Genomic DNA, 26,141 nt, shown 5'->3' with positions numbered 1-26,141 from the left:
TTTCATTTAGAATTAGATTTTTATATATAGTCTTATTTAACAACCTAAATACAATCTTAGAAAAATGCAAGTTTTCATATAGGAATGATATACTTAATATATTATGAATAAAATAACCAGTTAAATCAATTCGATTCCTCTGCTGTTTAAAAGTTCATTCGCCCCTTCATTGAGTTCCACGATAAACAACTTTAAATTCTTCTTTTCACAATGTAGAAATAAACATGTATATGCCTCTTTTGCCTTTTTATGGCTAATTTCCTTTAATTCTTTTGGGCAGAAATGAAAAGAATGTTTTATAAGAAGTTATTGTTATAACAATTCTGAGTTTTTTCAAATTACAAGTCATGTAAAAGGCTTAATTATGCATCGTGCTGCATTTGAAGCCGAAATGTAAAATGGGTGTTCACGTGTGGTATTTTGACAACAACCATACATTTTAAGGAAAAAATAATATCACTTAAAATATTTTCTTTACCACGTTAGTCTTCGGCAAGCAGAAAAGGGCTTTTCTGAAGTGAGGTTAGACAATGGAGCCAACTTCATTTTTTATGCACGTGAACGGAGAGGGCTTGAGGTTATTAGTTGAAACCGAGTAACCTTTCCAGGCTTTCATCTCTTTCTTTTCAAATTTGAATATGAAAAGCATATTCAAGTCAAAGACCATCACTTTAATGACATTTGGCAGTCATTTGATTTATTAGGTTTTAGAAAAAATTTTCCTTTAAATATTTCATCATACTATGCTAATCCTAGTAATATTGCCAGCTGCAGCCTTGTACCTGTATTAGTGGAGACAGAATGGTGTGGAATTTTCTCTGTCATCCTAGTAAAATTTCCATGAATCTACTGAATAATAAAATAACCTTATTGAAATATTCAGATTTGGGTTTTTAGTTAAAGTGTCTTAGAATACATAATAAAAGAAAATGTCTTTTGAAAGAATGGGGTAAAATTACTTCATCAAATATTGAGGGGGTTTGACAGTAATAGAAATTGTTCTTTATGGGGATATTGTTACAATAGGATAGTTATGCTTTTCAGTTTGATTAATTACATTATATGCTTTGAAACATCTAAGTAATCACTGTGATGAATTTGCACACTGATTTATGTTTGACAGTGAGTTCCTAAAAGTTGGTCATATAGACAGGTCTCAGTTTCAGGATTTTCTAATTATTATTTGAAGTTATGTAATCTACAGTAGCATGCTTCTGAATTTAGTAAAGAGGGATTTAGTAAAAGGGAATGAAGCACAAATTTAAAATTGTAAGCAACAAACATTTAAGTGAGGGGTTATCTTGGTGTGATCTAATTTTTAAGTCATAGTCTATAGTTTGTTTTAAATCGTTACTGAAGGGAACATGTATGGCTCATTTAGTGATGTCTGTGACACCGAAAATCTATTAAGGATTGAAGTGAAAATTACACAGTAAAACGAATAAATTTTTAGCTGTTAATTCTGTAATTAGAAGGAAATACGTAGTAAATTAGATAACAATTTTGTTTCTTTTGTTTGAAAACATTTCTTACTGAATGAAATATGTTGTGGCAGAATATATAAGAGGATGAACTATAGTTTCTGCTCTCCTTAATATGGATTCATATAGCGACATTTATTAGCATAATAGCTATGAAGTATTCAACAGGCTTTGATCTCTGCATAACCGAAACTTCTCAGGTACTGTAGATTAAATAAAAGCAGTGATAAACATGTACTTCATTACATAGTTTGAAATAAGGCCAACTGATACTTGTCATTCTGAGAGCAATCGGAGATGAAGATCTCATAATCTTCCCCCCTGATAGACTACTAGTGGGGTATTTATAGCCTCAAATGTAAATCAGGAGACTATTGCCATGACACTGTTAACTTCAAACCCTGGGGCATTAGAATCTCATTCTCTCTCTCTCTGTCGTGAATAATCTATCATGTATAACTATACAGTAGTGTACAATGCGTGCCAAAAAAGAAACCCATTGGCCTTCATGTTTTATTTAAAATTGATAGTGAAAAAGAGTAAAGGGGGTTGTGCTCATTTGTTTTATGTTTCTTCGTTGGTTTTCCTGTTTTTGCTCTTTAAACAGCCATCAGAAAAAATTCAGATTGAGATCATAGCTCTAAGCCTTAATGATTCTCGAGTAACTGCAGATGACACTATCCAACGGCTGTTCGTGGAATGCAGATTCTACAGTCTTCCTGCTGAAGAGACACCTGTGTCACTTCCAAAACCCAAGAGTGAGCAGTGGGTCTACTATAATTATAGCAATGGTATGTATGGTTCCTTTATAAATCAGACTTTCGTTTTTGTCTTATCGGTGAAGGTAGCTGCAGGAACAAGGAGAAAGTGTAATTCTCTAATGTTCACATAAAGTCATGAAAGTCTCATCAGAATGGATTAATAAATAAAATAAAGTCAGACCTGTAGCATAAGGATTAAATTTCAAATTTGAATTGAAATTAACTCTTCAAATTAACTTTGAAGTAATACTAAAGAGAAAACAAAAACAGTAGAAAAACAGTGTCTGTAGACATTCCTGCTATTTTATAGTATCAATAGAAAAATGTCACCTGGGTCTACAACTGAACTGAATCAAAAAGTGTAATATTTCACAGGGGAAAAAAGTACTACTAGCTTTTTAATCATATGATTCAAACCATTCAGTGACCTAATATTTTCTACCTTTCTGGTCAATGTCATCTCATGGATGTTTTTACAGTATACACATATCTCTCTCCTAGTGTCTATATGTTCAGTATTTTAGTTGAGTGATATACATTCTTAGAATACCTTTTCATGATTTAGCCCACACATGCACTGATAGCTCCAGGTAGGTTTTCTCTTTGAGGGCTTTATCTATCAGCTAGGTGACATCTAAGTCAGACCCAACTGGTACCCTTTAAATTCTTCGATCAGCCAACTTTAAGATGTTTTAAATAATAGTATATATCAGTGTATAATCAAAGAGGAGTAAAAGTCATCATATCAAGCTGACATGACCCTATGTTAAGAGCCTTAGGGCTTACTAAATTCTAAGGCCATATATTAAAACAAACCATAAAGATGGAGTATTGCATTATCTTTAGCAAAACAGGCCATTTTATGCTAGTTGAACACTAATATTTTTTTCTCACTAGTTTTATAATTGTATTTTAATCAATATATGTAATCGTGCTATTGACTGTATATATATCATGCTACTGATTGATCATGCTTAAGATTACAAATGCTCATGGTTATTTATGCGTGTGCATGTGTGTGTGTGTGCACATGTGCACACACCTGCTATTTTTTGAAGTGTGGTCATAGCTTGAGACAATAATTATGAGTATCTCGAAATCTGTTCTAGTCTTCCCTGTATCCACAGTTCTTATTAGTTATATGAACTTGGGCAAGATGTTTAAATTTCATGGTATCCTGTTTTCTTACCTATTGAATAAGGGGCTCTCTTAGATCCCCTCCAGCTCAAATTCTATAATTCTATAATGACAGATAGGTTGAGAAATCACAGGGGAAATAAATAGTGTGGTCAGGACAAGAATCTGATTCCTCCTTCCACTGACCTGATATAACAGAAACATTTCCAAAAATATTTTTTCAAGCTTCCTAGAGATCTTTTACCTGCAAAGTTTCAGAAAAGTAAACCATGTCAAAATACTATAAGTAATGGAAGAACTGATTAGACAACTAATTGAAATGAAGATACCCAAGCAAAGAGACAACATTTTCTGGCTTTTGTATTATTCTTTTTAAAGGTCAGCAGTAGAATGCTTGGTTAGACTGACAACAAAAGAGCTTTTTAGAAATCCTACATTGAGAAATTTGGCCCGCTACACAACAGATTGTTTTTATTTGCATAAGAAGCGATGCAAATCATTCTGGGGTTACAACCTGTTAACACGTCCTCAAGTGTCCTGCATTTTTAACGTTCATTCTCAGGCTTTGGGGGGGCTTTTTATTAGTTGGTTGGCATTGACTCAGGTATATTTTTTCCTCTTACTGCAAGATACCTTCCTATCTAATTGGCATTTTAAGAGCTACTTATGTTTCTAATGAATAGTCATCTGAATGCAACAAGAAAACTAATAATTTATTAGAAGTGAATTCTGTAGAAATGTTTACTATACCTTTTCTCAGCTTCTCTTCCTACCTACTGAGATTTGACTATGAGAATTTTAAAGGCTAATTGAAAAGAATTGTAAGTATATTTAAATGCCCTCCTGGTGGGAAGGGAGAGAAATATATATTATGCTTCCAAGCAAAATAATGCTGTTTTTATCTATTATATCTGAAAAATGTAGTCTTAGGTCCTCAGCAAATTTGAGAAGTAAGATTAATCTTGTAGGAGGCTTTATTTTATTTTTCACTTAATTATAACATAGTAAAAATGTTTATTTTTAAATTATTGGATTTACATCACCTTCAGTGCAGGAGAATCTCCTTGAATCTTTGGTTAATAAGTAACTATCTCATCTAATTATTGTAATAATTTGCCATTCACTTGTGACTTGATGTAAAAGGTCAATATAATGTAGACTTACATCTTCCAAATCTTATTAAATGTTAATGAAAGTAATTTTATTTCCAAACTGACTTTTTAATTCAGATGGAAAATCTAAAGGACAATTCGTACACGCTGTCTTCTGTTTGAACACCGCACCAGTTGAGAGGTTGACGGAACCTCACAATGATTTTTACCCCGCATTATGGCTTGAATCCTTTCAAAAGGGATTTGTATCCTGAGGCCTAAATTAGGTACATAAAAAGAGAGGTTTAGTCTAGTGATTCCCACAATTATTTATAGCCTGATTCAGTCTTTATTAAGAGATGTTAATACCAGTTTCACTTACACAAAAAATATATCTTCTTAAGGCTGGAAATGGTGGGGGTGGGGGAGGTTGAATTCACTTGCAAGACATTTGTAGCATGAACAAAACGTTTGTGTTTTATCGGGCCTGAAAATTTTGCTTAGAGAATGCTGAGAAAGCAAGAAAATAGTTTGGAAAAAATAAGATTAATGGTAGGTTTGAAGAATGTTGTCTGGGCTGAATAAAGCCTTCTAGGGAATTGACAGTGGGAAGGAAAAGATTAATGAAATCGTCCAAAGTTTTTATGAGATTTATACAGTTCTGGGTCCTTAGTCTCTGAGCACTGAACAGTCTATGTTTTGGAACAAAGTTCAATTTGGAAGATGAAAACAATGCAGAATTTACCTTTTGTCACTAATAGGAAGAGAAATTTGGCAAAGATAAGGATTAGGGGAATGATGACACTCCAACACAAAAAGTTTTCTGAGATTGAAGTTCATCAACCCTTTGTAATTAAGCCGTCTCCATTTCTTCTGCCAAATGACACTGACAAAGAATGTAAGGATTTTTCCAAACTGCAGAAGTGATGGGTTTTTAATGGTACACAATTCAGCATCATCTTGTGTTTTTGGACTACTACTTTGTACCTTTTTTGAGTTATCTGTTTTCAGTAAGTTTTGTCTAAATCCAACAAGTCCTAAACAATTGTCCTTTTTAATGAGAATAAAAGATGAGTAGCTTAATTTTTAGAGAGTTTTGATACTTTTCAAATCACCAGAATTGTCTTTTAAAAGATCTATTTGAAGTTTTGAAACTGTAGGTTTTGTTTCTAACTGTCTAGTTCCAGAACATCAAATGGATGTCCTTAGGACTGTGATCTAGAGGTAGCCCCAGTGTCCCGATTCTCACATGTTCAGCACAAAAGTGTTCACTGGTTGCTGATCCTACTCAAAAATTATGCAAAGGGATGTTGAGCTACACAGTGGTTCTCAGTGTGTGACATCCTGATCAGGAGGAGCAGGAGCTGCTGTGAAGTGAAAAATGCACATTCTCAGGCCCTAACCCAGACCTGCTGAATTGGAAACTCAGGGTGAGCTCGTTAATGTGCATTCTAACCAGCCCTCCCAGGCATGCAGGCGCACATTAAGATGCCTGTATTCTAGGCATTTCTTATGCAAGCAGGAGAGCTGGACTTCACATTTGGTATATGTTTGGAGAAGTAAGCTGATGGGTAAGGAGCTTGAGTTTTTTCAGAAAGGAATTTTTAAAAAGTGTTCAGCCCAAGAGAGTTGTTGAAGGCACCTGGACCAGCTGCACCCAAGCAAGATCCCTTTGTGAAAGAGTGAAAGGAGGATCAGGTGGCTTCCCTTGATAAGGGTATAGAGCTCTCTCTCTCCCCCACCTGTGCTGACGATATGGTTGCGGCTTAAACATCAGGAAAAGTTTTGGCTTCATATAGAAGAAGGAGAAGTTCTAGCAAGGAGGTTAGGAAGGTAGGCTCTGGAGGTAGGTTTTGATGGATTCAGAGTCTGGTTCGGCCCTTTTCTCAATAGGTGAGTTTGGGCAAATTATTTACCTTCTTTGGGTCTAGTTAATCATCTGTCAAATGTGGGACAGTATGGTTCTTAACACATGTGATTGCCATAAGAAAAGTATTGAGTGTAGTACTTAGTACTACTTAGTGTACTTAGTGTAGTACTTAGCACATAAATATCGCTCACTAAACGATGGCTGTCACTGTTTGTATCATTGTTAAGAGAACAGGAAATACGGTGTGCTGGCCAGCTGCAAGAAGCAGAAGCAGAAGATGGCCCAACTAGACCATTTTGTTTTTACCAGTTTCAGTGAAAAAGATGTTTTTTTTTTTTAATTTTAAACAAAGAATTGCCATATGGTACAGCAGTTCTACTTCTGTATACTTACCCAAACGAGTTGAAAGCAAGCATTCTGACAGATGCTTGAATACCCATGTTCATAGCAGCATTATTTACATCATTTACAATAGCCAAAAGGTGTTCACAACCTAAACAACCCAAATGTCCATCAGCGGATGAATGGATAAACACAATCTGTATATCCAAGCGGAACATTATCCAGTCTTAAAAAGGAGTGAAATTCAGACACATGCCAAGGATGAGCCTGGAAAAACATTATGCTAAGTGAAATAAGCCAGTCACAAAGGGACAGATATCGTATGGTTCTGCTTAATAAGAGGTACCTAGAAGAGTCCAGTTCATAGAGACCAACAGTGGAATAGAGGTTACCAGGGCCTGGGGGATCCTGAAAAAGAGTTTAGTTTGGGGCGAAGGAAAAGCTCTGGAGCCGGATGGTAGTCATGGTTGTACAACAGTATGAATGTAATGTCACTGAACGTATGCTTAAAAGTGGTTAAAATTATAAATTTTATGGCCACATTTAAAAAATTAAATTAATATGACCAAATTTTTTAAAAATGAAAAAAAAATTTTTCAAGCTATTGAGATTTGTCAGAACTGGCCTAATTTATTTGGAAAACTATCTGCATGCTGGACTTTGAATTCAGTCTTTTTTGTTTTTAATCACTGAGATAACTCATGTCTTCAAATAATGTGGAACATTATAGTTAACAAGAGACTCTACTGTGTATTTGAGAGTTGTTAAGAGTGGATCTTTAAAAAGTTCTTACCAGAAGAAGAAAAAAATGTGTGCCTCAGGGAGATAATGGATATTAACTAAACTTATTTTGGTAATCATTTTGTAATATGCACATATTACATATCATATACATATCACATCATTATGTTATACACCTAAAATTAATACAATGTTTTAAGTCAATTTTATCGCAGTAAAACTAGGGGGGAAATTATCCAAAAAATTATCACACACACAAAAAATAATAATGTAGACCATGATGACCATTAAGCTTTAAAACTCTGAAGTCAAAAAGATATGCTCAACTGCACTTCAAATTGGTGATTAACAACAAAACCAAAAAAAAATTTCCATTTGGCTTGGTGTACTGGTGGCCAGAATGAGTCCAGTCTCCCAGCATTAGTGGAACTCATCTCTTAGAAAACCTTTTTAGCACTGATAAGCAAAGCACTATACTTACAAAATACTCTGAACCCTTTGTCTTTTCTGACTCCTATAAATCTCAGTAACCTGTATAATTAGTCACATTTACTGTTACTGCATCGTGGGAACATCAACAAGCTAAGAGCTGCTGTGTGACCTTGGTTCTCACTTCTCTTAAGCCCACGCCTAGACAGACGCCAATATGTCTCCCACCCTGCGTGCCTAACTCCGTGCCCAGCATGTCAGCTGAGCCAAATGATTAAGTGAACTGTATCATCATTTGAGATTGGACTAAAATTGTCCAGGGAAACATTCTCAGGATGAAATATGTTCATTCCCAGTGGAGTCTGGCTTTGGAATTGTCACGGTATCTTTCACCCTTCGTGTATTTTTGATCAGGGATAGTCTCTAAATTGAGGTCTGGTCACAGGGGACACTTTACCTCCAAAATGGCATCTGAAAAAGAAATGTCTTCAGAAGCTAAGGCATGCTGAATGGCTGCCGAGCTGAGAAAAAATAATCAGGTTGAAAATTGGTGTTTGCTCCCTGAGATGCCATTTTCCCAAAGGGCAGGCACTTATTTACAGTTTTGAATGTTCATCGCCTTCTTCCTGGTGGGACTTTAGATCAGCTATCTCATCTCTTATTTCGGCCTAGTAAAGTCTGGCCACATTCCTTCATGCCAACATGTACCTTTTTTTTTTTTTTTTTGAAGATTTATTTATTTAGAGAGAGAATGCATGCAAGTGTGAGCAGGGTTGGGGCAGAGGGAGAGAGAGAGAATCCCCAAGCAGACTCCCCACTGAGTGCAGAGCCTGAGGCAGGGCTCCATCCCATGACCCTGAGATCATAACCTGAGCCCAAACCAAAGGTCGGATGATTAACCAACTGAGCCACCCCAGCGCCCTCCCACCCCCAACACACACCATTAAAAAACAAAGACGAACTTCTTGCCCTGAAAACCCTCTCTCTCTTCCCTTCCTTTCCCTCCCCACCCCACCCCAACACCAGCACACGTCAGCCTATGGATTTCCTCAACCCAAGACACCAGATGCTTCTTTTATTGCATGTTGTGGCAGGAAAGAAGGATTAAATTACCGAAGCTGTCAGGAAGGACAAGCTCTCTGCCATACATTATCATTATCACGCGTATCCTGGGTGAGAGAAAATGCAGTAAATCCCTCAAATACAAAGCAATAAAGACTGCTGGCTTTTACCGTCTTGACTGCCAGTGTCATTAACAGGCAGTGACAGCAATGTGGCACTCTTAGATGTTGCTCGTATCCTTTCTGACAGCGTGCACATAAACCCGCCCGTGACATGACTTTAGATCACATGACTGCTCAGATTTGATTCTGGCTTCCAGAGCTGCTTTTCTTTTCCCAGGCATACAAGTGAGGTGGCATGGCTTGTGTCTCTAAAAACAGGTATTCATACATATACAGAATGGTACTAATGTAGCATATTCCTGAGTGACTTCTTTATGGGGATTTTTTTTTTTTTTTTTTTTTTTGTACAGTGATCTACGTGGATAAAGAGAACAACCAAGCAAAGAGAGACATCTTAAAAGCAATACTACTGAAACAAGAGCTGCCATACAGAAGGTACATTTGAGCACTCTACGTTATTGGATGGTTCCTGTGAAGTAGGTCTCCATAGTGTGGTGTGAAAGAAAGCTCAAGAAGCGGAATCAGAACCCCTGACTTCTCTGATTCACCCTGTGTCCTGGGATGAGTGTGTTTCCTCTTGGTTTCTTTCTTCCTAGAAACAGAGTAGCCCTGCATACTGTGCGGAACAACTGTAAAGATCTGACAGTGCTTTGCACACCAAAACACCGTACGGTGTGTATCTAGTATCCCATTAGAGTTCAAGTTCAAGTTTAACTGTAAAGAGCGTGACACAGTTGCAAGGAGGGTGCCCTCTGGAGCCACGTGGCTTGAGCACAGATTCTTGTTTCATCACTTATAAGCTGACTTGGGACAAGCACCCTCCGCCTCATGTTCTTCATCCGGAAAATGGAGATGATACCAGATAGGGTGGTCGAGAGGCTTCAGGGAGATGATAGAGGTGGGATGGCTAGAATAGGACATGGCACAAGAGTATGGCACAAGATGACATCCTGGTCATCGATGTAAGTAGTAGCAGCAATGTCAATATTATTACATGTACTAGCTCATCAGCCTTCCAGACTCATTTTACTTTACTATCATTGTTTAATTATCCATCATTTCATGTTATTTTTAATGGCTTTTTTTTTTTTTCCCAAATCTGAACAGAAGATTTTGGATTCTAGTTCGGTAGAGTAATAATACCCCTGTAAGAAGGAAAATCCCTGGTCTTAGTAACTTCTTGCTTTTGTGCGAGCTCCCAAGTGTACAGTTTTGAGGAGTTTTGTAAGGCGCTGCCCATCAGCCCGTTTGCTGGCTCTCCTCCATGGCCAGGGCGGGCCCTTTAGCTCTCGGTCGTCGTCTTCTCCTTGCCTTTGTGGCCCACAGATGACTCCTGGTGCCTCCGAAATAGAGCTCGCCCCTGTTCATCGTAGAAAGAGGCTCAAGTTCTCCCCTTTCTTAGTGAGCATGAAGGGAAAGTTAAAGACATTCTATTTTTCTCTTTTTTTTTTTTTTTTTAAAGTTTTTATTTTTGAGTAGCCTCTCTACCCAGCATGGGGCTCAGACTCACAACCCCGAGACCAAGAGGCACATGCTCCACTGACCGAGCCAGCCAGGTGCCCCAAGACATTCTGTTTTTCTTTTTTCTTTTTTTTTTTTTTGGACATTCTGTTTTTCAAAAGAGCTTGCAAACTAGCATTTGATCTTCCCTTTCAAGAAAGGAGACTGGGATTCTTAGCTCTTGGGATCTGAGAGTAGTTTTTTCATCAACTCCTTAAAGTACATGTATCAGTTCTTTGGACCTCCGTTCTGAAGAAAGTATGCTAAAAACCTTGTTAAGGAGGCTGAAGTTCTGTCTTGCCCAGCATGGTAGGTAATCATTCAGGTTTTACTTATTTACTTTGTATCGTTTGAGCTTCTTTCCAGGCCTCCTCATTGCCATCAGAGTTCCAGGGCTGTCCCAGGTCACCAGTGCTTACACTGCACTGACCATGTCATCTGCCTCTCTGCGGCCAACAGGCTGGCTCCTTACTGTCCAGGACTGAGCTCTGTTTCCGTGGGCAAGCGCTGGGCTGGACTCCCCAGTCTTCTCAGTCTGATTGTCTACCTGTGTGTTCACTTTGTTTCTGGAAGGTTAGAACATATTGTAAGTAGCACTCCTCATCAGGGAAGAGCAATTTTGTTTCCTCAGAAGTGGGTATTTTTAAAAGACAGATTCTGCTTTAAACATAGACCTGCCTTTCCTCAGTAGACCTACTTCCTTGTAGCAAAATTGTTTTAAAATTTCTTTAAAAGTCCACAGTAAATGTAATGACTTCCACTAACCCATCCTTGTTTCTCTAAAAATCTCTAAATGACCCCCAGAGACACAAATGTTCATGTCATTTTGAGAAAAAGCAAAAGAGGCAGCAGAGGCACAGAGTGATGACAAGGGATGGGGGCTGAGTACATGCCCAGAGCGCTGCGGTGCCTGCCACTGCCCACTGTGGCAGGAAGGGGGCCATCACAGGACAGAATGGGCACGCCTGCTTTTCTCCCTGACAGTATCATTTTCTTCAGGAGAAAGGGGGTGTTTATTTACATGTTCCCACAGCCAAAAGACAGTCGTTACTCCCATGGGTGTTCTCACCTTTTGCAAAAACTTACAGGTCCTGCTACTTCACATGGTTTAAAGTACCTGCTAGTTTATAAGAACTCATGTTCTCAGGCAGCAGCCCTCTTGAATACTGGAGACAGCTTACAAGGCACAGTTAGAGAAGTTGGCCAGCTTTCCTGACGTGCATACATTTATGTACAACGTATAACGAATTACCTACAGTACCTTTGCGCCTGGCCCTGCCTATGTTTGTGAGTATACAAGTGTCACCTTCAAAGGGACATAACTCCTTGAAGCAGGACTTAAAAATTATTTGAAGTCATCATGTTGACACTGACTTAAGGTTCTTTTTTGGTTTCCTTTCTTTAACCTGTCCTGTTGAGCAGATCCACCATAACCATCAGCATTCCAGTAGGTAGAACTCAGAGGTAACCCTTAGGGTTGTTTTCTATCCTGTCTTATATGAAAAGAAATTATTTCAGAGAATCAAAAATGTTAAACAATATAGGGAGTTTTCGTGCTTTCTGACTTCCTAAATAGCAGCAGGTGACATTTGAGGTCTGGATCTTGATGCCCAGCCCAGGGCCTGCCTCCTCCAGCAGACCTACTTCAAATGAGCCAGGCTTCAACAAGAAGCATTCGTGCAGAGGATCTTTATGATCCCCTACGTAAGCATCGGGAGCGAAATGCTTGACAAGGCGGTGTCCCTGCACTTCCAGGCGTTTCCAGCCCGCTGAGGATGACAGACAGCAACAAGTAAACAAATAAACCAATTACATTTTACAGTAAGTGCTAAGAGAAAGATTAAACAAGTTGCTCACATAGAAAGTAACAGTGACAGCGAGTCTAAGGAGAGGACAGTAAGCTGGATTGTGAGGGGACGAGAGGACCCAGTCCGACCATGAACTGCACAAAGAAGATCTTCGCTGGCAGAGGGAACCAAGGGCCTGCAGGAAGACACAGAGGTCTCTGTCTAGGACCCGGCAAGGGAGGTCAGCAAGGAGAGAGTTCTGCAGGAGGGAGAAGGGGAGGCAAGAGCATCTCCTGAGGTCCTTCCAGTCCCACCTCCCTGCGGGTGTATGCTATCTACACCGGCTGTCTGCCCCGATCCTCCAAGTAGCCTGGAAGCCTCTTCAGGACACAGAACAAGCAAGATATCCGCCTCTTTGTTTGGCAGGCGTACAGGTGAAACACAACATCTTATGTGCTGTTGAGCCGAAGCCAAATTGTAGCTTTCAGATTATTTGAGCATACATTCTTCCCTTTTTTGCTTAACTTCGTAATTTCTTAATTTCATATTTGACATCTCATTTTGCTCTCCATAGAATTTGAAGCTAGGAGTACCGAATATTGGTTTCTAACCCTTTCCTTGGCATTTAGAAGGGCTCCCCCACCCCCCGCTTTTTGTCTCAGAATTCTCATATATTCAGTGGAGGTAATGGAATGCGTTTGTAAAGTGATAGAGATGTGATCCTTAAATGTGACACGTTATAGGAGGAGAACACTTAACAATATTAGTACAATCTGCCTAGCCTCTATCTTTTCTGTAAGTCTTGTGGATGTAAAATGTGCATCAGATATCACTTGTAATTCCTACTCTTCCAAGCATATTCATTTTAGGACAATTACTTTCATCGCCATTCTTCTTGTTTAACTGACTGATACAGTCATTGTATAATTTGGCAATCACAGTTTTCAGTTGAAACAAGTCTTCCCCATGTCTTCTTTTTCTTTTCTGTTAGAAATGTAGACGCTTAAGCAGCTCTACCTAGATTAAAAATCATAGTAATAAAAGAGCAAACATTTCCTCGATGTTTCCATGTCCCAGGCACTGTTTATATGTATCATCTCATTTGATCCCCAAAAGAGCCCTTCGTGTTCTACAGATAAGAACAGAGAGGTTTAGGGGCTGAGCCTGGGTGGCTCAGTCAGTTAAGCAACTGCCTTCGGCTCAGGTCATGATCCCAGAGTCCTGAAATCGAGTCCCACATTGGGCTCCCTGCTCGGCAGGGAGCCTGCTTCTTCCTCTGGCCTCTCCCCTCTCATGCTCTCTCTTTCCCATTCTCACGTTCTCTCTCAAATAAATAAATAAAATCTTAAAAAAAAAAAAAAAGAACAGAGAAGCTTAGTAATGTGTCTAACATTATACAGCTAGTAGTGGGATAGCTAAATTTGAACTCACAATGGATTCCCTTTAACCATTCCATCTTAATCCCTTTGTTTAATGCATCATGTAATATAGTCATCCACTTACAAATCAGGATCTGTATTCTTCACGATTATTGTGTGAGTAAGTGTTGCCTGTGGTTTCAGGGGAAGGGATTTCTATTTTCTGGTTGGTTTTTTTTTTTTAAGATTTTATTTCATTTTTTTCATCAGAGAGAGAGAGCACAAGCAGGGGGAGTGGCAGACAGAAAGAGAAGCAGGCTCTCCGCTACGCAGGGAGCCCGATGCGGGGCTTGGTCCCAGAACCCTGGGATCATGACCTGAGCCAAAAGCAGACACTTAATTAACCAGCTGAGCCACCCAGGCATCCTGGGATTTCTATTTTCTAATCAAAGTTTATTGCTGGCTGAAAACAGGGTCTCAGTAAAGGAATGAAATGTCAAATGCTTACTTTCAGCAAATTAGTTAAAAATACCTTCATGTTTACCTGTAAGTATTTGGAAAGGATTTTATTTGCACGTATTTCTCAAGGTATGATTTCTCCGAGACTTAGATTTTCATCTCAAAATGTGATCTAAGAAACAAGTTTCTTGTTTGGTTTCTGATTTGGGATAGCTACATTTTGAAAATGGTTAAAATGGTAGTTTACAAGTATCCATGGTTTAAGCTCCCTTGCCAAGACATATCAAAAGAGTACTTAACTGTAAATTCCTGTCATTTGGTCAATCCAAGTGTGTTTGGCCTCAGCACAAGCCACTAATTCAGATCAGTTCCATTGGAACCCTACAATTATGTCTAAAAGTAAAATAAAATTTGGATGCTAGGATTGTAAGTTAAAAGATTGCTGAAGTAGTACAAACATTCCATGTAGCTGTTGGGCAGAGCGACAGTATTTATCTAATGTGACTCAGAATGTTACTGGGGAGCATGGTCCCTGCATTCCAGAGAATGCAGAGAGTTAATAAATTGCTTGGTAGCCACTCTGAAGTTGTACATTTCTACACTCTGAAGTAGAAAATGTTGCATTTCTTTTGAAAATGGTGCCCTGATCTCCACAGTCTTTATTCACTTGATCCTTTTAGCCTTAAAAGTCAATGTGTCACAATACAATCAGATAGTGTGTATTAGAACATCTGGTTCTTCTCTTTGCCTAGTAATTTTCTCAGATTCTAGAGTTAAATGTTAATCTGCACTCAGAAAAGTGGATTTATGTTCATTTGAAGGCTCGGCGTGCTATAATAATTCTAGTAGTTCATGCAATAACTTATCTAACCTCATGTAATTTGCTTTTTATTGGAATAATTGGAAACTTCGAGATTTCATACTTAGTGATAAAACCCCATTTGGGAGTTGTGTTTCATGATGATTTTTTCCTCACTTTGTGGGGATTTTCTGTTTTTTTTTTTCTTCCCTTCTCAGTGTCCGCTTCACCGTGGTCAGTGACCCTCCAGAGGATGAACAGGATCTGGAGTGCGAGGACATTGGCATTGCTAACATTGACCTCGCTGACATGTTTCAGGAAGGGAGAGACATCATCGAGCAAAATATCGATGGTATGAGTGAAAGTATTGCTCAATTTGTACAACAAATGCTGAAATCCAAATTCTTTATTAAAACCTTCTTTTTTGCTGGCTACAGGGACGTTGAGTCCCACATTGGTTGACTCCTTTGTAACTCCAGCTTTTCTTTTTTTTTTAAAGCCGGAAGCTTTTCACTCCCTCCCTCCCTTGCCCTCTCCCTCTGCCTTCCTTTCAATCAACAGAAATTTTAAAATAATTAATTGCACTTCACAAGGAATTGTTCATTTTGTTAGTATTGGGGATGAGTGTGTGACAAAAATGTGGCCATTGGATTTTTTTTTTTTTAATGCTGTTTATGGAAGCTTCATGCTGTCAAGCCTTATTTCAGCCAAGGCATGTTATTCCGAGTCATCATTATGGTGTCTTTTGTAAGGCTTCTCTTTAATTCAGTGCTACAATCCAGTGATACAGCCACTGCAAATGACTCCGAGTCGAAATGGTCACTTACTTCCTAGCAGGATGCAGAGAGGAGAAAAGGATTCCCGACAAAATGTACTCTCCTGGGTTGTTGCCTCAAAGGCATGAGTCCCATCACGGCTTAGTTTCTACCCTCCAGATTCTCATCAAACATACTTGGAACATGCTCAAGGAATTGTGCTTTATGAATCAGCCGTTTAACAGTCATAATGAGGGAGCACCTGGGTGGCTCAGTGGGTTAAATCCTCTGCCTTCGGCTCAGGTCATGATCCCAGGGTCCTGGGATCGAGCCCCACATCAGGCTCTCTGCTAGTGGGGAGCCTGCTTCCTCCTCTCTCTCTGCCTGCCTCTCTGCCTACTTGTGATCTCTGTCTGTTAAGTAAATAAATAAAATCTTTAAAAAAAAAAAAAAAACAGTCTTAATGAGGATAGCCAGGGCTGTACACAGTAAATGGACAAATGAGGCTGAGTCCTAGTCACATTTGCCAAGTGAGCAGAGCATCTCCCGTAGACTATACACGGCTGATTTCCTCAGCTGTTCATGCATCCAGTGAACACTTATGTGAGCATGTGAGCACCTCTTAAGTGCCAGACGCTGTTCCCCCACAGTTCAGCTGCGGTTCCCGTGTCAAGCTCTCTGTCCTGTATATGTGCCACCTACTCACAGGTCAGCATCAAGCCAGATGATTAACCAAACTGGAAACCTATCCTGGGAAATCTTTCTAAACTACCCATATCTAGCTACATGACAGTTTGTCACAACTTGGGCACAGAAAAAGATGAGAGGATTAAAATATTAACCTAAACCCTCCGAAAGACAACCAGAACCAAGAAAGCCTGAGAAAAGCAATGAAAGTGATCTAGGCTTTATGTTCTTCAGCTTTTCTCCTGTTCGTTCTGGTTAGCAGCCCATCTTCCCATTCTGAGAATCCACGTGTGGCCACACTAATCTGTCCCAGACAGCTCCTGTGGCCGTGTTTTGAAGGAGAGTCAAAAAAATTAAACACTCGGGGGTCAGGTCAGGATTTTAATGCTGTGTTCGGTGCCAGACAGAGCAGTGAAGAAGAGGTGTAAGGAAACTCGGGATCAAGCTGGGGAACCCCTGGTGCCCAATGACCTCCCTGCCTGCTCAGGTCTCCACCCAAGTCATTGTATACCCAGTTATGTTTCAAGATTTCCTTAAAAAAAAAAATTGGGGAGTTGTCGTATCTTATCCCTTCTAGACTTTATTTCTTCTAACTGAGAAATTCTAAGCCTGTGTGGGACTCGTCATCCTACAGCCTTGCCACGAGATCAGCTTTAGGAGCAAGCAGGAGTCTTAAATCCACAGGCAGTAAGTATTCGCACACGTGATAGACCTGAAATGTGTATCTTCCTACATGTAGGACAGGCTTTAATTTACAGATTTTTTTTTTAAGATTTTATTTATTTATTTGACAGAGATCACAAGTAGGCAGAGAGACAGGAAGTGAGTGGAGGGAAGCAGGCTCCCACAGAGCAGAGAGCCCAATGTGGGGCTCCATCCCAGGACCCTGAGACCATGACCTGAGCTGCAGGCAGAGGCTTTAACCCACTGAGCCACCCAGGTGCCCCTAATTTACAGATTTCTGAGGTGCCAGTGAACTTTGGACTTTTAAAGAGCCGTCTTCGTGTTTGCAATTCCCATTTCAGGTAGTCTATCTAAAGAAAAATCTGTTGAATGACAGTAACACTTTTTGGCCATTTTTCTCCCTAGTCTTCGATGCACGGGGAGGTGGTGGACCTATCGGCAAGCTCAGGGTAACCATCAAAGCACTCCATGCCCTCCGATCCGTCTACGAGCAACACAGAGACGACTTGGAGGCTGAAAGAAGCCGTTCCAGAGGCACGTCCTGCTCCTGAGTAAACGCTCACGTGAAAGCTCTGAGAGGAGGTTTCTGTAATTACTCCGGTGTATATAATCTAGAATTCATGGGACACAGGGAGGGGGAGCCCTGGGTTTGTGGTGGTCAAGTTTTGTATCCTTTTCCATCTGTTTATTTTTCTTCAGTTCTCCACCATGGGCAGTACCTCCTCAATAATTTATACCTACATGATAGCATGAGAAAGCCCATTTGCATTTTCAACACTTTCGTATGAAGAACCGACATGCTAGTCCCATTTTTATTTTTAATAAGCAAAAAGGATAAATCTTAGAAAACCTATGAAAAGAAATACTTTTATGTTATCCCTAATCGTCCCACTAAATGGAATGCCTGTGATTAGCCTCATTAAGAGTTTTATACTGTGAAGATTTTATTAGAAGCAATATATGAAAATTACTTGGATTAATGTGTTAATCTTCCTCTTTAAAATGCTAATATCCATTTTATGCACATTAAAGCTCAGTATGCATTTTCTTTGATGCATGCAGTTTCTATCAATTAAATATAAAGAATGAAACTTGGCACCAACTTATTAAATTACTGCAAGTTCTTGGTTTTCTTTCCTAAAAATCACACTTCTTCCCATTTGTATGATTTTTATGGATCTGTAATGGTGATATGGGATCCAGGGATGTGTGTGTATAAAGAGGGGGGATAGACAGGTACATGTATGTATATACATGAAATTCATGTTTTGAAAACTTAGCTTATGATACAGAAAGAAATTATTAAAAGTATGACTCAAATTCTGATATGCTTAGTTAGACCTGAAAGGAATATCTTTTTTTATCGTTTTTAAAATTTACATCAAGCTTGTACAATGGTGGGGTGTATCTGGATAACCAGATCCTCGAAAAGCAGCTCAGAAAGTTAATTTTCTAGCTTTTACCCAATCTCACTGAAGGATTTAATTGATATTTTTAATGGAGCTGTGAATCAATGCTGCAAAGGAATTGTCTCTGGAGGTCTAGGATATAATGCATTTCATTTTTTAATTTACTTTTTTATTTGTCATTTTCTTCAAAGGATTTTTATAGGCTGTGGGTTTTCACTGTTTGCAAACAGGCTATGTTCCTTCTTAAGCATATGTAAAGTATTCAGGGAGATAAGTAATTTATTAAAATCTACCTAATTTGCCGTGATATATTAAATCTCTGCTTCAGTGATCACAGACCATTTCATTTAGAGAATTAGGCATTCCCTCTTTGTGTGATTAAAGCTCTGGAAAATGAGTTCTTTGCTCCTATTTGTGAACATTCAAAGCCTGCTAATGGCAAGAAGATGGAATAGATTATGAGACAATTCATTACAGTTCAACAGAAAAAAAAAAAAGCAGCTATAATGCAAAAATGCAAGTATGAATATCTGCATATAGTTTGAACCATCTGTGCTCTAATGGCTTCAATAATGACTCTCGTCTTTAGGAGGCTTTGAAATGACATCCGTACAATATTAATTTGTTGATGTACATTGTGGGACCAGTAGAGTACGATCTGACCACAGAAATCTATAAATTCTGTCTCTACCATTGGGCCTCCCTGTCTGGGGCCCGCCATCTCCAAGAAGAATCTTGCTCTCATCAAACTCTGCAAATCTTCATAATAACTCATTCCTCTGGAACCTTCTAGAGACCACAAACATCTGCAGACTAAACCTCTCCAATCCTAGTAAACAGCCACATGTTTGTTGTCACTTCAGCTGGCTCTGAGCTCATCTTTTTGGCCTTGCTTTCTAGCTTTCTTTGGCTTCATGCAGTTACGGTGTCATTAAGGACCATAATATTCCCTGCAGTAATTTAAAACAGCCGAATTATACCCTGGGGTTAACTGAGTGGTTTTTGAGACATTTATTGTGGTATTCTCCCAGGAGGTTTGTATTATTGTTTTAAAACGTTACATCCCAAACTAAATACTCTTTCTGCAGGGAAAAGAACCGGATTGCACTGACTTCTTATGATCTTTAAGTAGAGAGGGGGAGTTTTTATTAGGGAACTTCTGAGACCTCGTCAGCTGGGTGGAATGTATACCTCAGATATGATTAGAGAACTAGCCATGTTTCTGTCACATTCATGTTTGCCGTAGAGATTATTAAAGATTTCTTTTCTCGTTTTAAAATAATGCACCTTCCAACTATGTAAATTCTTACAAAGCTCATCTTCTTAAGTAATCGGATAGCTGCTGCCATATTTTTTGAAGTGGGGTAAATGGTATTGAAAGCCATCGTATGGATGCTTCAAGTGGGTTTCATAATCTGTTCGAGAAGAGTTTTTTTTGCTGTCTTGTGTTGACCCGAGTTCATTGAAAAAAGCTCACCACCTTTTTGGATTACAGAGCAATGGTTTTCTCTCAGTGCACCAAGCCTGAACCATTAAGCATGGCAAGCAGGAGAGGGGGCACCCACGGTGGCCTTAGCACACTAATACCCCAGTTGAAGGCAAGATTTTTATGGACTTACAGCTCTTGGTGTAAATGTACACAGTACACTCAGCACTTTTGGGGTCTGTAATGCTTTTAGTTTGGAAATATAAATAGAGATGTGATGTGGTGTGTGGGAGAGTGTATTTTACATGGTTTTTTGCCTACTGTAGTAGAAATGTCAAATTCCCAGCCACTGTCACGAGAAGCAGTTGACAAAAATAAGTTTTATGGTTTACAGTGCGGTTTACATAGAGAACATTTCTCTTCACTCTCGATTTCAACATGTTTTCTAAATTATCATGGTTTATTGCCATTTAAGTTAAATTAGTTTTTTTAAGAATAAATAGAGAATATATTTAATCAAATAAAGAACAGCCACATTGAAATTCTGCTGTTCCTGCCGTTCATTTGTTACCACAAAACACAAATACTTTTTAATGTGTTATGAAGAAGTGTGGGCTCAGAGGTGGTCATGTGACTGGGGGGGGGGGGTTTCTGCGTGCACCCGTGTTCCCACAACAAAACATAAATTATTTAAGTAATCTGACATCAAGAGCTGTGACAATGAAAACCACTTCTTACACATGTTCTAACAAGAATCTGATTAACATTTTTGTGGATATGGAAAATAACTTTTTTTAGACAAGCTGCCACCATTGCTGAATTTGGAATGATTTCCTTATTCACTAGATGGCAAAATGTGAATCATGCGTGTGACCAAATATGAAAATAAAATGCCATCTTTGTGTAGTACAGAACAACCAAGGGAGAGCTCTAGGGATATCACATTATCTAGTGATTGACAATATCAGGATGATAATTTATCCCCAACTATGAGAGTACATTTCAATAAGTCACTCATGCCTGAAGGCCTCTGACTACCTTGACAAAGAAAATCTAAGCCCATGATTTATTATAGATTGGACAACATGCCTAATTAGATCCATGAATGGAAACAAACAGCTTTACGTCCCCTTTGTTCAGAACAAAAACAACCTCTAGGTCAACCAGAAAGCTAAAAAATATCAAAGATATAGAAACAAGTGTTTTAAAAACTAAAAATACAGAATTAGAAATATCTCTCATCCTAATCTCTTTTATCTTGCAAGATAGATTTTTTGTTGTTGTTGTTCCATTTCGAAGAGCCACCACTGGACTGAACCTGACAGTCTAACCTCCTGGAAAAGTGAGCCCATGTTCCTGGTATTGTTACACCTTCTGTTCTTACCCTCTCATTTTCCACCTAACAGACTTATATCTTTAAACCATGTTTCTCCTTCAGTTTTTCTGAAGTAAAAATCTGGTTCTCTCAGATTGTGGCCTCTTTTCTGTGGTGGACACCCGAAGGCTTCTCTTCTGCCTTTTGCCCCTTCTCACTCTCTGTCGAGATTGACCTCTCTCATCCCTGTAACAGCATCACCCCTGGTGAACAGTGAACACCACTGGTTTTCTTTGTAAGTCAAATTCGCCATCTTGATCTTCCTCTTTCTGTCATCTGTTCTGTTTATACCTATATTCTCCCATCTGTTTGTCCCCCTACTAATTTTTATGTCAATCAAGGCACATGTTTTTCCTTTCTCTTATCTTGGGCTACAACCACTTCTTTAGATACCAGCATTGGTGAGAGCTCCAGTGACATTCCCAAAATGTGCCTTTGTGTGAAGACTTTTCTTAATTTAACATGACAGGAGCACTTTTAGTCAGCCATTATGAAACTGAGCGAACAGCAAGCTAATTTTTGTGTCTTTGCTTTTTGTAGTGAAGCAACAGAGACTGGAACTCAGAAAGCTCTCAGGAATCACTGGTAAGGAACTGAAGCATAAGGACTTGTTTTTTTTTAAGGAAATGTGTCATTAAAAGCAAACTTTATTTGGCATTAATGTGTTTTGTCCGAATTACACGTGCTATCATTAACAGTAGGAGAAATTGGATAATTTGAAGAAGAAAACAGACTACACATAGCCCAAGATGAGGGAGCCAAGAGAGCCAAGACAACCTATAAAATGAGATAGATATCTTCTGTTGACATTGAAGCAAGGTAACAGGCAAAATAGAATGCAAGGTGGAAAACAAAGGACAAAGAAGGACAATTTATACCAGTAAAAGGAACAACAGGTCAAAGATCTAATGAACTTGAACATATGTACACTTAACAGTATAGCCTTGAAGTACGTGACGCAACAAGTTGATAGAACTATGGACAAAATATTATGGCCACATCAGTTTTACTAGATTGTAATTGTGATAAAAAAAATTAAGTCTAGAAGATGTGCTTAATATATTTACTAAACTCAAGCAAATATAGAACACACGTGGAACATTAAAAAAAAAAAAACAAAAAAACACAACCATGTATTCAGCCACAAAGGAAGTCTCAATTTCCAAAGAATTGAAATCCTTTAAACTGTTTCACTAAGCAAAATGCAATACAATTAGAAAATAACAAAAAGATAACTAAAAAAATAACACTATCTAAAAGTTAAAAATATGTGTTACTGTTCTGGGTTCTAACAGAACAAGAAATTATCCACTCCTACTATATAACTAGGAGAAGAAAATTCTACAAACTTCATTTTACACTAAATGGGGGAAGTAAACATCAGCCCAGAAGCCCACACCCAGGTAAGGGTTAGACATAAGAGAGTGTGACAGGATTCTAGTGGCACTAGAACACAGATAACATGAACTCAAGTTCCCTTAGTAGGACAAAGGCCATGTTCAGTAGGGAAATGCTGAGAACAGTTCTGAGGTCTAGTGGGTCAGAGTTATTGGCTACTCGAGAAGTGAAATGGGCTCGGAAAGTGAATAGAACCAGAATTAGTAGCCTTGGGAAGACACTTGGAAGAGAATGACACACTTTGAAAGGGGGAGGTATCCTTGGGAGATGTGGCAGTGAAAGAAAGAACCAGCTGACACTATGGGCCCCAGTGGAACAAGATAGTATCATTCGGTGGTATCATTCTCATTAAAAGGAGGCCATTTGTTAAAGAAACTTCACTGCAGCAACAGAAGAGGATACTCTTGAGCTGAGAAAACCTGTAAGCTACCCAAACCTCTTCCCCACCTATATGATTATCCTTCCCGGCCTGTCTAGGAGAATTGAAAACAAGTAAGTTTTACTCTAACTATCCCGTATCCATATTACATAAGAAAATAAGGAAACTTTTTGGCAGGATAGAGTTCTACCCTAGTAATGATGAGTTGGATAGTTTGGACCAGCATACCTGTTGAGAATAACTAGAAAATCTGACTTGATACACACACACATTATATATGAAGCATTTGAAAACTCAAAATGCCACCAGTGACCTGGTCTATAAGGAATCACAGGAGTAAGATCTGGGAACAAAAGGAAGCCCAGAGGTTAAAGCTGATTTGCTTCTAGAGGCAGCTGCCAATTTAAAAGCATGGGTGTAAAGCAGGACAGAGTTTTCAACAGACTCATTGGGATTTGAAAAACAAAATTTAGAAATTTAGAGTCCACCAAAGATGAGATTTTAAAGCCCCCAGTAAATCCTTCAGGCTCAAATTATCCCTGCATTTTTTATGCACAATGTTTGATACACATTAAAAAATAACTAGGTACATGAGAAGACAAGACCATGTGACTGAAGACTTAGACAACAGACAAGTGAAACTCCTACAAGTAATTCAGAAAATGAAGTCATCATCTTTGAACCTCTTAACAATGTTTAACATGTTCATAGAGTTAGGGGCATCTGGGTGGCTCTGTGTGTTAAGTGTCTGCCTTTGGCTCAGGTCCTGATCCCAGAGTCCTGAAATCAAGCCTCACATGGGGCTCTTTGCTCAATGGTGACTCTGATTCTCCCTCTCACTCTGTCCCTCCCCCAACTTGTGCTCACTCCCTCTCAAATAGATAAAATCTTTTTTAAAATGTTAATAGAGTTAGAGACAGTCTTGACAAATTTGACATAGAATTGGACATTAATTGAAAGATAACAACTGTAAATATTATAAATGAATGTTGACTATAATTACAATAAATGAAATCAAGAATTCACCAGGTGGATCTAACAGCAAATCAGACATAATTGAAAAGTGGCTTACTAGACTGTTAAAAAAAAAAAAAAATTTTTTTTAAAAATACCCATTCTGGGGCACCTGAGTGGCTCAGTTGACTGTCTGACTCTTGATTTCAGCTCTGATCATGATCTCTAGGTTGTCAGATCAAGTCCCCCATTGGGCTCCCCATTCAGTATGAAGTCAGCTTGAGATCTCTCTCTTCCTCTGCCTTTGTCCCTCCCCTCTAAATTCCTGTGCGCTCTCCCTTGCTCTCTCTCCCCCCCCAAAAAATAAACCTTTTACAAAATGTATCCATTCTGAGGCATGAAAAGTAACAAAAAAGGGGGGGTTGTATTAAAAGACAGGGGATTGTGTGGAAAGTTATACTACACAATTACACTTCATAACTGAAGACCCAGGAGAAAAAGAAAGGCATTAGAATCAATATTCCAAAGGATGATGATTAAGACTTTTTCAGAATACATATAAGGCACAATTACAAGAACAATCTCATTCTGTATGCCCAGGCTGGGTAAGCACAAAGAAAACCACTTAAGCCACATTCTAGAAAATCTGCTGAAAATAAAAGAAAAAAAAAGTCTTGAAAGCAGTCAGAGACAGAAGACAACACTAAGACTGAGAACTGACTTAAATGAAATAATGGAAACCTTTAGGAAATAGTGTGAACCCCTTCTTGGGCCCTACCTTACATCCTCCTTCTTCAGCTTTTATTTACAAACAAGGAAGTCAACACCCCAGGGGACTCGACCAATGGGAGACAGGAATTAATGCATAAATAGTCCCCCATCCATCCCTCCAGTGAACAGTCCAGAGGTGCATTCTGTAGGATTTCAGCAGGATCAAGCCCCATCACTCATAGAGGTGATCAGCTTGATAATACAACTTTGCACTGGCTTTTCCATTTTCTATCTCCTAGTCTATCCTCCTCCTTCAGGGATCATTTCCCAAATACAGTTCCCACGTGCAAGTCCTTGCTTCAGACCCTGCTCTTGAGGATCCTGGGATGAGAGTATGTATTAGGAGTGACCCTAGAAAGAAGAACATTTGGATAGGACTCTGAAACTTGGTCACTCACTAATCAGATGGCAAGAAGGATGACATTATTTATGGAAAGTGATGCAGTAACTCCTGGCATGTGATAGACGCTTAACAATGGTGGATTAAGGCAAGTGAAGGGGGAACGTGAGATATGAGGTTATCAGCTGCCTACATTTCTGAACTTACATTATACTTCCATCTTTTTAAAGTTGAAGAAAAACTTCAGATGAAAAGCCCCAGAAGGAATCAAAAAAACCAGCCCTGATGCAAAAGAAAATATAATACTTGATTCCAACATAAACTACTTGTAATTAAACAAGCATTTACAGATGGGGGGAGAAAACATGGATCAAGAATTTAAAAACTCAAAATAGAAACTGACAAACTGGAACTAATGGGACCTGACATTAGGAAAGAAAAGAAAAATTAACCTTGAGATGGCTAAATTATAAGGTACTTAAGAAAAAAATAAATATGAGTGAAAACCAACAATAGAACATAATGGGTAGAAATGAAAGGACCCAAGAATATGAAATGAAAGAGGCAAAAAGAACCTGTGAGAAAATTATAAATATAATAGACGAATATATGTATAGTTAGAGATCCTGAAGAGAAAACAGTGAAATAGGACAAACTTACAATACTGCAATTCATAGGAAACTCAGTAGTGGTCAAATAGTTTCACCAAGAACTCAAAGTGTCAACCAAGGAATTTTTTTTATCCAACTCAGACATTCTTTCAAATCTGAAGGCTATTGAAAAACAATTTTTACTATGGTAAAATTCACATAATGTGAAACTATTTTAAAGGGAACAGTTGAGTGGCATTTAGTACATTCACAGTACTGCTCTATCTAGTTCTAAAACACTTCATCACTCCAAAAGAAAACCCAGTATACATACAGCATTTACACCCTGTCACTCCTCTCTCCCGCCCTTGGCAACCACCCATCTTCTTTCTGTTCCAAAGGATTTGCCTATTTGGTATATGTAATATCAATGG

General features: G+C 38.7%; 1 protein-coding gene across 6 annotated transcripts in view; it reads left to right on the top strand.

Annotated features, from left to right (window-relative positions):
- Nucleotides 1–26,141, top strand: part of RPGRIP1L (RPGRIP1 like) — a 135,817-nt gene that overhangs the window by 76,066 nt on the left and 33,610 nt on the right. For 4 of the 6 annotated variants that reach the window (XR_001178151.2, XR_001178149.2, XR_001178148.2 and 1 more), the window contains 4 exons: nucleotides 2,089–2,272; nucleotides 9,387–9,471; nucleotides 15,158–15,291; nucleotides 17,471–21,860. Coding sequence is in view for 1 of the 6 variants with exons in the window: in XM_004744191.3 (XP_004744248.1) it covers nucleotides 2,089–2,272; nucleotides 9,387–9,471; nucleotides 15,158–15,291; nucleotides 17,471–17,616 (549 nt within the window). In the remaining 5 variants the exon portion in view is untranslated. Of the gene's footprint in view, nucleotides 1–2,088; nucleotides 2,273–9,386; nucleotides 9,472–15,157; nucleotides 15,292–17,470; nucleotides 21,931–26,141 lie in introns of those variants that run through there. The other 2 variants (XR_001178150.2, XM_004744191.3) reach the window with 2 other exon arrangements.

The sequence above is a fragment of the Mustela putorius genome, unplaced genomic scaffold (genome assembly GCF_011764305.1).
Source record: "Mustela putorius furo isolate JIRA1106 unplaced genomic scaffold, ASM1176430v1.1 tig00000174_pilon_pilon_pilon, whole genome shotgun sequence".
In the NCBI taxonomy this organism is placed as follows: Eukaryota; Metazoa; Chordata; class Mammalia; order Carnivora; family Mustelidae; genus Mustela; species Mustela putorius.
This window is presented reverse-complemented; position numbering and strand designations above follow the sequence as displayed.